General features: G+C 35.8%; 1 protein-coding gene across 1 annotated transcript in view; it reads right to left on the minus strand.

Moving 5' to 3' along the window:
• Window positions 1–2,296: 2,296 nt before the first annotated feature.
• The window catches only part of ENOX2 (ecto-NOX disulfide-thiol exchanger 2), a 91,281-nt gene continuing 80,946 nt past the window's right edge, over window positions 2,297–12,631 (minus strand). Inside the window, 3 exon segments of the mRNA XM_015589861.1 lie at window positions 2,297–2,428; window positions 4,804–4,889; window positions 7,525–7,633. Coding sequence (XP_015445347.1) covers window positions 2,297–2,428; window positions 4,804–4,889; window positions 7,525–7,633 — 327 coding nt within the window.

A 12,631-nucleotide genomic window follows, 5' to 3' on the forward strand; every position in this document is an offset into this window, starting at 1 on the left:
GAGAGAGAGAAGAGAGAGGAGAGAGAGATTATTTTAAGGAATTGGCTCATGTGATTATGTGGGTTAGCAAGTTTAAAATCTGTAGTGCTGACCAGCAATCTGGAAATTCTGGCAGGTATTAATGCTGAAGTTTGAATTCAAAGGCATTCTGAAGATGTAATTCCTTTCTCCTCAGAGGACTTGAGTCTTTTCTCTTAAGGCCTTCAGTTGATTGGATGAGACCCACCCACATCATGGAGGGTAATCTGCTTTATTCAAAGTCCACTAGCTTAAATGTTAATCACATCTCAAAAATACCTTCACAACAACATCTAGACTGATGTTTGACCAACCAACTGCACTATGGCCTAGCCAACCTGACACAGAAAATTAACTATCACAATTAGTATATTCAAGCAGGCGTGGAGGTATACACCTGGCCTGAATTGGCAGGAATAATAGGAAGAGATCACTCGTACTACAAGTAGATTAAGTGAAGGATAGTGAGGGGCCTGTGTGTGGCAGTCGTTGCTTTAAAATTTCATTTTATTTAACTTATTTAAATAAGAAATAATTGATAAATGACAAATTTCCTTTGATTTTATTCTCTAGATATTATTAAATAAGACATTCTAGGATCTCTGAGACTGATGAATAAAAGCTTTCTGTAGTATTGATGACAGAGCTGCTTCAGTGAGGAAGCTAGTGTAAAAATAACCCTAACTTCCAGCTGGTGCCACATCTGGGTGCTTAAGGGGGAAGCCAGCTTTCAGTATGAATTGGCTGCTGTGGAACTCTATTTCTAGTTGTCAATGCAGAAGGTTTATTGGATACAGTTACCAGTATCCTTCCTGGTAATTCAAAAGAAGAAACTCAGATGATTTACTGAAGTATTACTTAGAGAGAAAGTAATTCAAAAGAGAACACCAAATTGAGGTATAAAAAAGGAATATTTATCTTTTAAAAATAAAATTTTTAACACTACTGACATCTCATTTACAAAGTATTTTCCTGAAATACTTTTCATTGGCTTTGCTTAATACATTCTTTTATTTTGAATCAAGACTCAAGTGAGGGCATGCTTGTGTTATTATAAGCACCACCAATACCACAAAAGAAAAGATAATCTCTGCCTCAGTATATTAGCCCCAAATCCTTATTCTTTCCCCTTTTCTTCCCCACAAAGTAAGACTTCCTGATTGGTTCACCTACACTCTGCCTTTTCAATATGCTGACAGGCATCACAGAACTGGAGATTTCCCTGGCAATCAGCACTCCAGGTAGAGCTGACTTATTTGTAGGACACCTCACACACTCTGGCCCATTATTTATTCATTACAAAGAGTTTTCTATTGATACTCATATCAATTCTTTGAAAACATTACACATTAAGTAAACATAGTATTTACAGCAGTACATGGTTTGCAATTCAGAACACTGACAGCAGAAGAAAAGGGACCAACAGACTTTGTAAGAAGGCCAGAGAGAAAAGCATATTAAAATGTGTTTTTGCTAATGTGGGTGTGCATGTGTACACATGTGCATATGTGTGTTTTAATTCATAGAAAACTAAACATGCCCTTCTTTAAAAGCAGATTATTTAAAAGGTGATTTTAAATAGCACATACATATGCCAATTATACCAGACACTTGCTTTCTGTACATTCATCTAGATTTTTTTTTTATTCCGAAATAAACCTTTTATCTGGTATATTAGAAAAAATAACTTTGGAACATCTGTCAACTTTTGGTTCACAGTAATTTTGCAAAATCCACAAACCATGCTTTGTCTTTTAAAAGGTGACCTTGTCAAGCACCTTCTAGAAGACACTGATGTGTTATTAATTTACTGGGGATTGGAAAGATAAGATCAGCTATGGAGTACCTAGTGCTCCTCACATTTCTCTCACTAGTAGCAACATTAATGTGAAGATAAGTTTTGCAATATAAATCATATACGAATCATCAAAATATTTATTTAACAGTATTTAAAAAAACCAAAGTCTACAACAGTAGTACAGACACCAAAAACACCCCAAATGCTCTTTGGCCTTAGGCCTTTTTCAATACTGCTAATTATCCCAATTGATCAAAAGGGAGGAAGTTACAGCACCTGAGTTTTGAGTAAATTTCTTTTTAGGGCCTGTGGTTCTAGATGCTATTCTAGGATCCTTATTTTAACTTAAAAGAGCCTTCAGGAATGAATTGACAATTTTAAAACAATTTCCACTTGAAAACTATTGAAAATACAAATCACTTTCTAAGCTTGTCCAACACACATTTATTTTCAGGATCCCAAGTTGTTAGGCAAAGGGATTCAGGTCAGTTTCAAGCCCTCAAAGCCACAGAATTTCCATCTCTTCTCCGGACTTGCTCCAACTCCAGTCATTTCTTGCTTGAAGGTATACTGGAGTCTACTCATGAGACATTCCACATCACTGGTGCAGATCTGTGAGACAGAGAGGACATCTCCATTCAAAACCAGTTCCACCATTCTAATGTGGCTCTTTTTCTTCCAATGTTGTCTACTTTTGGATGCTGATACGTAGGTGTGTGTTGGGGGTGGAGTTGACCTCTTCCCTTCTTTGTGCATGTGTATGTGTTGGGTGAGTATCTTCCAGATGGCAGCCTTCCTCTGCTGTGACCACCAGAGTCCACTGAGCTTTATTTTTATGTATTTCATAAGTTTTATTTAGGTATAATTTACATACAATAAATTCACCTATTTTAAATGTACAGTTTGCTGAGTTTTAGTAAATTTATACATTTGTATAAATTTTTCTATAGTATACAATTGTACAAATTTAAGAAATTTATACAATTTATAAAAACTGTCACCACAATTCAGTTTTAGAACATTCCATCACTTTCCAAAATTTCTTTGTGCACCTTTAAATTTAATTCTCACTTTCAATTCCTGACTTTAATTTTTCACTGAAGTTTTGCCTTTTCTGAAAATTTCATATATGTATAATCATGCAATATATAGTGTTTTGTGACTAGTTTCTTTCAGTTAGTATGATATTTTTGAGATTTATTACTACTGTGCTTTCCATTGGGAAGAGTTGATGTCAGGCATGTGGAGAGGCTTGGGTTTGTAGCCAGCTGAATGGCAGCTGATCAGTACTGGTGATGCTATGTGCAGGCCTGAAGCTGCAAAGCATTTTGGGAAAGGAGGGAGGCAGAAATGATTGCCATCAAACCCCTCTCTCTCTCTCTCTCTCTCTCTCTCTCTCTCTCTCACACACACACACACACACACACACACACACACACACACATCAATTTCTCTTGATACCACTGCAAGCTCTCTTTCAGAGGTACTCTGACAGAAAGCTGCTTAGGAGAAACTGGATTTACATTAAGAGTGAGGTCAAGCTTTCTTATCAGTACTAGACACTATTCAGTTAAGTGAAATCACATTGTAGAGTATCCCCACTTCAAAAAACACAAATATGTAATATTTATTGATGTATACGTACAATATTGGTGCATATAGAATTGAATTCCCACTTCAAAAAACATAAATATGTAATGTTTATTGATGTATATGTACAATATTGGTGCAGCATATGCATGAAAAAGGGTTTGAAATAAAGATATACCAAACTGTTAACAGTGGTTATCCTTGAGGGGCAAGATTGTAACTTTCAATTTTCCTTTTACTATATTTTTGTATTACTTACATGTTTAAGACAATATGTATCCATTATTTTTACAATTAAAAACAGAACCAGATAATTTTTACTGACATATAGTCCAATTTTCGATTGACCACTTAGTCCTGGTGCTCTCATTCCATCCCTCCCTTCACTGCCAAATGGGCTATTTAATTGTAGAATAGCATTATTTCCCAGAGATAAATGAGGAAGGTGTACTAGTTGGAACAGAAAAAAGAAACTGCCATGAGGACAAAGTATTTCCACATTTGAATTCTCAAATGGGCCAGTGCCTCTGTTAGGAGGACATATGCTTAAACAGCTTAACATTGTGGACATCCAGGATGTTTAGGAGTCTGCCAGGAATCTGTATTCTAATGGAATTTTTCAGAAGGTTCAGATCCTATAAAATAGTGAGTACAATCCATGAGCAGTTTTAACTGAATGCTGCTTCTGAAAAAATTTATTGTGAATTCATTTATTCTGAGGGGTCAAGAGTCCCTCCCACCTCTATGCGGCATCCTTCACTTTCTAAGGAACTAGTATTAACCTTGCTCCTGACACTTTGTGAGTTCCCCCACAGGATAGCATCCAGGGCATGAAGTAGCCTACGAGATCAGCTGTGAGCAAATATTCAGTCTGTGTTACAGACTTATTCTTCCATCTTTTTTTTTTTGTCACTGCCTTGATTGTTTCATCATAGATAATGGCAGTGATGATAGTGATGGTGGGGAGGTGGTTGGCATAAGACTTCTAACTTGGAAAATTAACATTAGCTAATGGCTAACAGACCAGGGCTAAAGTTTGATTGGTGACAAATGTTGGTTAATTTGCAGTTTATATGTAAATTAAGAGGAAAAAGAACATTCTTCTAAGATTTGTCTTGGAAGCTGGGTGGCCAAATCATTTAGGTTTGCCCAGGACTTCCTGTTTTAGGATTGGAAGTCCTAAGTCTCAGGAAATCCCTCAGTTTCAAACAAACGGGGACAGATGGTCACCTTACTTGCAAGAGAGAGGCTCTATACTGAAACACAGTGAGAGAATAGGCAAGGGAAATTTCCTTAGAGTGAGTACTAATGACTTATTCATGCTTGTGGAGAGTAAGGTCACAAGTTCACAAAGAACCTTATATCTCCTTGCATGGCTATTTCAGGCCCCCACATACCTTATTATCTAGACGGTGCAAGTAGGAATAGATGTATTCAATGCTTGCTCCAAATGGGTGGACATGAAGGAATGTGGAGATAATCCCTATAGAGACAATACCATGGAGGTTACACTTGAGCATTGTATTCTTTGAGATGCCACATGATACTGTATAGCAAGAACTAACTCCTATGTACAACATATTATATACCAAGCACTATTCTAAGTTTACACGTAGTTTACTCATTTGATCTTTACAACAATATTGTGAGGTAGGTATTATCATCCTCATTTCACAGATAAGGAGACACTGAGGCATAGAAAATTTAAGCAACTTGCCCAAGGTCACACAGCTGGTAAGTGGCAAAGCTGGTATTTGAATTGAAATAATAGCTCTTAACCACTACTCATACGCCTTTCACTACACTGCATCACATGTAGAAAAGCTAACATTTGAGGAGACACTTTCATCATTTATGATGGCTGAAGACAATTTGAGTTCTACATTTTACAATTAATTAAAAATTTTACAATAAACTCAGAATCTGCTGGGTTTTCGCAGTTCCTCTGCACGGCCTTTAAATTGAACTTTAGCTTCTTATGCATTAATAATGTCTTGTCGTCATGGCAAAAGTGCAAATCATGTACTTTTCCTGATTAACCTCATGCTTCTCACAAGAGAATCTTCTAATTATATTTGGGTTTTATTCTGTGAGTAGCTCTATAAAGAAAAGCCAAACATTTCATTCACTTCAAGTGGTCACTAGCATTTTATTGGTGTTCACAGCCCTGAGGAACAGAACTCTTATAGCAGATCACAGCTTCCAGGAATATGCATGGTTTCTGCTTAGCATAACTCTGGGGTCATTGGCAGCTACAAATATTGCCTTGATTGTTCTGGCTATCAGGTTAATTTTTCTAATACTTCTTTCTCTGACAATGAATAGAATACAAATTGTTCAAAAGTCTACATTTCTTTCTTTAAATTGTTTGAATTCACCTCCTTTCATAAGATCTTAGGTACCTCAGATAGACCCAGAATTGAGTTTACTGAAAACTTCCAGGAAATAAAAGCTAAAATTAATTTGGTTTATAAACTACAACTTGTCTGCCCCTTTTAGTGACTGACGAAGAATATCACAAATTTAAATTGTAGCTTGAAGTTCATATCAGTTCTTTATGAAAATCCTCCAAATATTAGATGGCAATGGGGGTGGGTTGGGAGATCAGGAGGAACTGATTGTAGGTTTCAAAATCGGTTTAAAATAGATGCTATTACTTATAACACTATTTTAAATGACCAGGCAAATTACATTTTTAAACACTAACTCAAGCTGACAAACTTAAATTCTGAAGAAAACATTCTATGTTGAAAGGAATTCTAGATGCTATGGTCAAGAAAGACTGTCAAATGCCAAGAAACAGCTCCATAGGTTTCAAAACACTAAGCAGTTTTTGTAGGTTCATACCAAAAGAACCAGTTTAAAAAATAGATTTTTCCTTTTCTCTGTCAGCTCAAGACTCCTTTCTTTACAAAAACAAAGCAAGAAACACTTATCTTAAGAATCTTTGTTTCTATAACTATCCATTTACAGAAGCTTCATTCTGCCCCCACTCCCAGCTCTTCTCTGACAGGTCTCCCATTTGCCATGCCAATTTGTTAACTTTGAGTTGGAAATTGGAAATAAGTTGTCACTTTTCTTGAAGACTCAATGGCAGATCTCTCTGTGCATCTTTATTTACATATCAAACTGTTAAATCTGAGTACAATATACATTACCAAATAAGGCAGATATATCTTAAAAAAATATGCAGAAGCTGATCAGTGTGGAGAACTTTTGAGATGGGGTGGGACAACTTTGTGGCTTAGCTTCCTAGAGGGCCACTAAAATTATCTGCTGAGATCAAGATCGGATCCTTTTAAATGACTGAATATTTTAGGACCTCAACCTGCCACTGTTCTTCAAATAGAATATAAAGTCAGTAAGCATTTCTGAATAGTGCTGTAAGTGCAAAATGGTTCTAATTTATTGAGGTCTTACTATGGGCTGGGTACTGTACTAAGTAATTTAGATGAATTATTGCATCTGATACAGCTGCCCTTTGAGATAGGTAATATTATACCTATTTTGCAGATGGAAGAACTGAAACTCAGGATGGAAATGGTGGGATCAAGACAGGAGGCTAGGTCTGTCAGATTCCTTAACAATTTATGCTATCTTGCCTCTGTGAATGAATTTTTACATAACTAGAGGAATTCTAGCATTTATGTTATCAGAGCCCACAATGTCCAACGCCTCACAGGGAGCTTTCTGAGTCATCTGCAAGTAACCTGGAAAAGCTTAAGAGAGGCACACGCTTCCTCCATAGGCTCACCTGGAAAAGTTCTGCCAGATGGTTTCTGCACTGACCCTTGAATGGGAGTGAGAGGGCTCAGCTATCTTTGCATAGAGATTTAAAAAATCTACATTGTGTTTCTCCAACAGACAACCTCTTAGCATAGTGCTTATACTGACACATTTGATGTGACGATGGCCACAAGGAGCTTGAAGACTGCTGGGGACTGCTGTTACCATTTTTATTGAAATATTTATTTGTTCTTATCCTATTGTCTTCAGGACTTTGGATCCTTGCACTGTCACACTTTATAAATGTTCAGCATGCGCTTATTCATTTTAAGTAAATCATTCCTCCTCTCCACTGTACTCTATACATTGTATGTGTGTGTTACCTTCCTTACCCACTAGTAGGGCTTCACGTTCAGATTTGATAGGATTGCTGTTCAGGTTCTTCTCAAGAGGGTAGTCACTATCCTGGCTTGATGCACACAGTCTAGAAGCACAGCTTTCCTGTGGGAATAATATGCTTCCTGGGTCAGTTCACTTCATTTGGTAATAGATTTGGTTTTAATTACATAAGGAACTTCTTAACACAGCACTCTAAAAATAATACTAATTCTGATTATTGAATGGGAGGAAGAAAAAGAGCATAAATTACAAAAGCATCACAAGTAATCCAAAGCTTATTTATATGGCTTCAAAACAGAAAAAAATTAGGCATTCATCTTCATCACTTTTAGTTTTCTGCCTTCATCATTCTTGACTCTATACAAGTAATTCGGAGAACCAGACCCAACATTTATTGTTTATTGTGCCTGGTAGGGGCAGATTGTGGCTGATTGAGATGTTTTGCCATTTCTTCCGTTCCACAATCCCTCAGCAGGACAGGATTCCTTCTGTTTTCTTTAAAGATGTTTTCAAAACTTCCAGGATGCTGCCCATGAACAAAATGAATGGTCTATGCTGCCAAGCATGTTGTTTTCTGGATTAACAGGCTTTCAGGCTATCGTCAGAAGGGAAACATTTCTTGATGACCTACTCAATCTTTGGCCTTTACAATCTAATCCAGGCAGTAACTATTATGCCACATTTGATTTAGATTACTGGCTCAATTCTAAGCCATTGGCTGTACATCTGTTGCTAATCCCCTTAAAACATTAAATAATCTAGTAAGCCATTTCTTAAGTGTGAGAGTTTAACAGATTGGGGGTGATTTAAGCTCAGAAAATATCCCCAAAAGTTTTAGCCACCCTGAATAAAAATATAGTCTTGCTGAAATTTGACTTCAATTTTGTTATAGCTGGCGTTTAAAAAATTAGAAAGCATATTGAAGGGATGCTTATCACCTTGAATTTTACTAGCAGATTCAAATAACTAGTTCTTTCTGTAGTAAGACATAGCCATGTTAGAATATTGCAAAAAACTGGCAATAACTCACACTGCAGTTTAGTATCAAGAAACTCGAGCCAAAAGAAAAAAATTCCTCCTCAACCAAAACATTACTTTCCTTTCAACCTAAAATTACATTTGCAGTCCAATGAAATGGTACTTTGCTTTCTAACCTAATTGTATCAAGTTGAAATATTTGGTCACAAATCAGTTTCACAGAGATCAGTTTATAATGAACTGTCATAACTTTCTCTGAAAGAAACTTTGCTTAAAATAACAGAAAAAATATACTCTGACTCATATTTTTCTGATTATCACTTGGATCTCTTTCCTTATCCTCCAGCTGTTACTTCATGGTATATTCAGTTTCAGATTGGGAAACATTTAGACTTACGCTGCTTACATTAAAGCACTGAAAACATCCTCGCACTAAAAAATTTCCTTAATAATAGTGGAAAAAACATGGTTCTGGTAAAGATGGTAGAGTAAGTAAATGCTGTGCTCACCTCCTCGCATGACTACATCAAAATTTTAGCTGACGTGCCAACAACAATCAAAGCTCAACTATAATAGGACGACATATACAACCCACACAAGGGATACTATTGGAGGTGATCATGGAGAATGTGCCATGGGGACACAAAAGACACCTACTACATAAGGACATCCTGCCAAGAATGGGAAATGTAGACTTCCCTCATACATAGAAACAAATATAAAGGTAGCCAAAATGAGGAGACAAAAAACATGTCCCAAATGAAAGGACAGGAGAAAAATGTCAGAATAAGAACTAAAGGAAATGGAGGCAAGCAATCTAACAGATACAGAGTTCAAAACACTGATTATAAAGATGGTCAAGGAACTCAATGAGAACTTTGGAAAAAGGACATAAAGAATATAATAACTTAAATGAAGAATACACTAGAAAGAATAAACAGCAGATTATATGAGAGAGTATTGAATCAGTGATTTGGAAGACAGAGCAGCAGAAAATAGCCTATTGGAACATAAAATAAAAAAAAGCATTTAAAAATGAAGATAGTTTAAGGGACCCTTGGGTCAACATCAAGTGTAACAACATTTACATCATGGGGGTACCAGAAGGAAAAGATAGAGAAAAAATAGTTGAGAATCTATTTGAATAGATAATAATGGAAAACTTCCCTAACTTGCTGAAGAAAATAGGCATACAAGTCCAGGAAGCATAGATAGTCCCAAAGAAGATGAACCCAAAGAGGCTCACATCAAGACACACCATAATTCAAATGCTAAAAGGGTAAAAATAAAGAGACAATCTTAAAAGCAGTAAGAAAAGGGAAGTTTAGTTATCTACAAGGGAGCTCCCATAAGACTGTCAGCTGATTTCTCAATAGAAACATTGCAGGCCAGAAAGGATTGGCACAAAGTATTCAAAATGAAGAAAAGCCAGGACCTACAACCAAGACTATTCTACCCGGTGATGCTTTTCTTTAAAATTGTAGAAGAAATAAAGACTTTTACAGAAAAGAAAAAAAAAAAAAAACTAAAGGAGTTCATCACCACCAAGCCAGTATCACAAGAAATGTTAAAGGAACTTCTTTAAAAAGAAGAAGAAATAAAACATAAATATTAATAACAAAATAGCAATAACTATGCACTTATCAAAATCACTCTAAATGTAAATGGATTAAATGCTATAATCAAGAGACATAGGATAGCTGAATGGATAAAAAGTAAGACTCATACATATTCTGCCTACAAGGGACCAACTTCGGACCAAAAGACACACATAGACCCAAAGCATAAAGATGGAAAAAGTTTTCATGCAAATGGAAATGAAAAAAAGCTGGAGTAGCAAAAGTTATTTCAGACAAAATAAACTTTAAAACAAAGATGAAAAATAAATAAATAAAAATAAATAAAACAAAGCTGATAATAAGAGTCAAAGAGGGACATTACATAATAATAAAGGGATCAATACAACAAGAGGATATAACCCTTGTAAACGTTTATGCACCAAACATATGAGCACTTAAATATATAAAGAAAATATTGACTGACATAAAGGGAGAGATTGACATCAATAGAGTCATAGTAAGGGACTTTAACCCTCCACTGACACCAGTGGACGTATCTTCCAGACAGAAAATAAAAAAGGAAACAGTGGCCTTAAATGACACACTAGACCAGATGGATTTAATTGATATTCTTAGAGCATATCACAACAAAGCAGTAGAACATACATCCTTCTCAAGTGTACATGGAATATTTTCTAGGATAGACACATATTAGGCCACAAAACAAGTCTCAATAAATTTAAGAAGATTAAAATCGTATTAAGAATTTTCTCTCACCACAGTGGTATAAAAGTAGAAATCAATTACAAGAAACAAACAAACAAAAAAACCTGAAAAACACACAAACACATAAATATTAAATAACAAGCTCCTAAGCAACTAACGGGTTAACAATGAAATCAAAGAATAAATCAAAGCCTACCTGGAGAAAAATGAAAATGACACACAATGACCCCCAATATGTGGGACACAGTGAAAGCAGTGTTAACAGAGAAGTTCAAAGCAATACAGGCCTCCCTTACGAAACAAGAAAAATTTCAAATAAACAATCTGGCATTACACTTAAATGAACTAAAAAAATAACAACAAACAAGCCCAAAGTGAGCAGAAGGAAGAACATAACAATGATCAGGTTGAAAATAAATGAAATAGAGTCTAAACAAATAATACAGAGAAAAAATCAAAGAAACCAAGAGCTGGTTCTTTGAAAAAATAAAATTGATAAATCTTTAACTGGACTCAAGGAAAAAAAAGAGTTTCTGAATAAATGAAATCAGAAATGAAAGAGAAGTGACACCTGACACCACAGAAATGCAAAGGATTATAAGAAAACAATATGAACAATTATATGCCAAAAAATAAGACAATCTGGAGATGAATAAATTCCTAGAAACATATCACATTTCAATACTGAATCATAAAGAAACAAATCTGAACTGACAGATTACTACCAATGAAATCAAATCAGTAATCAAAAAAACGACCCATAGAGTTTAGAGAAACATGGCAGAGTGAGAGACAGCTGTGGGTGCAAAACCAAGTCTGAGCCGCAGCCCCCAAACACCAATCCAGAGGGCCCATTCCCCCATATTCTCTGAGAACGAACACCGTGGAGCCCCAGGAGAATCTGAGCAAATGCTACCAAAACTGTCGCTAACACTAACAGGGACTGACTAAGAGTAGTGAGCGTGATTAAACATCTATAAGAAAAAAAAAAAGGCATTATTGAGGCTTTCTATAAAGAAGGGATCCAAGAGGCTTAGATACCTACTGGAAACCAAAAGAAAAGTGCCTTCTTTGCAACAGGCTAAAAAGAGATGTTTATATAATAAACCTTCTTCTGTAAAAAAGGCAAAATACACTTCCATTATGCCCCAGTGGAGAAATAGTCCATTAAACACAATGAACAACCTAGGTGACAAGGCAGCTCCGAAAGAGAAAAATCTCCAGAAAATAGGCTTACAGACATAGAAATATGCAACTTAATTGATAGAGAATTCAGGATGGTATTTCTAAAAACACTCAGTGAGATATGAAAGGAGTCATATCAACAATTTCAGGAATTGACAAAACAACTAGATGAGCAGAATGAGTTCTTTAGCAAGGAGACGGAAACCCTCAAAAAGAACAGAATAGATCTTCTGCAGATAAAAAAATCAAAAACAAAAACAACAACAACAAAACAACAAAAAACACTGCAAGAGTTGGAAAATGAAATAGGAAGCTTGGGAAATAGAGTCGACCAAATAGAGGAAAGGTAAGTGATATTGAAGACAGAAATCCACGAATAATCAGAAGGAAGAAGAGAGACACTGAAGAATGAAAAATAATGAAAGAAAAATACAAGAACTAGCTGATATCAGGAGAGGAAACATAAGAATAATGGAAATTCTCTAAAGGGAGGAAAAGGAGCAGGGATTAGAAAGCATTTTCAGACAAATAGTTGATGAGAATTTCCCAAATCGAAGGAATGAGCTGGAGCTTGGAATTCAAGAAATCAACAGAACACCCAATTATCTCAACTCGAAAAGGCCTTCACCAAGAACTTTGCATTAAAATGATC

This window comes from Pteropus alecto, unplaced genomic scaffold (assembly GCF_000325575.1).
Source record: "Pteropus alecto unplaced genomic scaffold, ASM32557v1 scaffold145, whole genome shotgun sequence".
In the NCBI taxonomy this organism is placed as follows: Eukaryota; Metazoa; Chordata; class Mammalia; order Chiroptera; family Pteropodidae; genus Pteropus; species Pteropus alecto.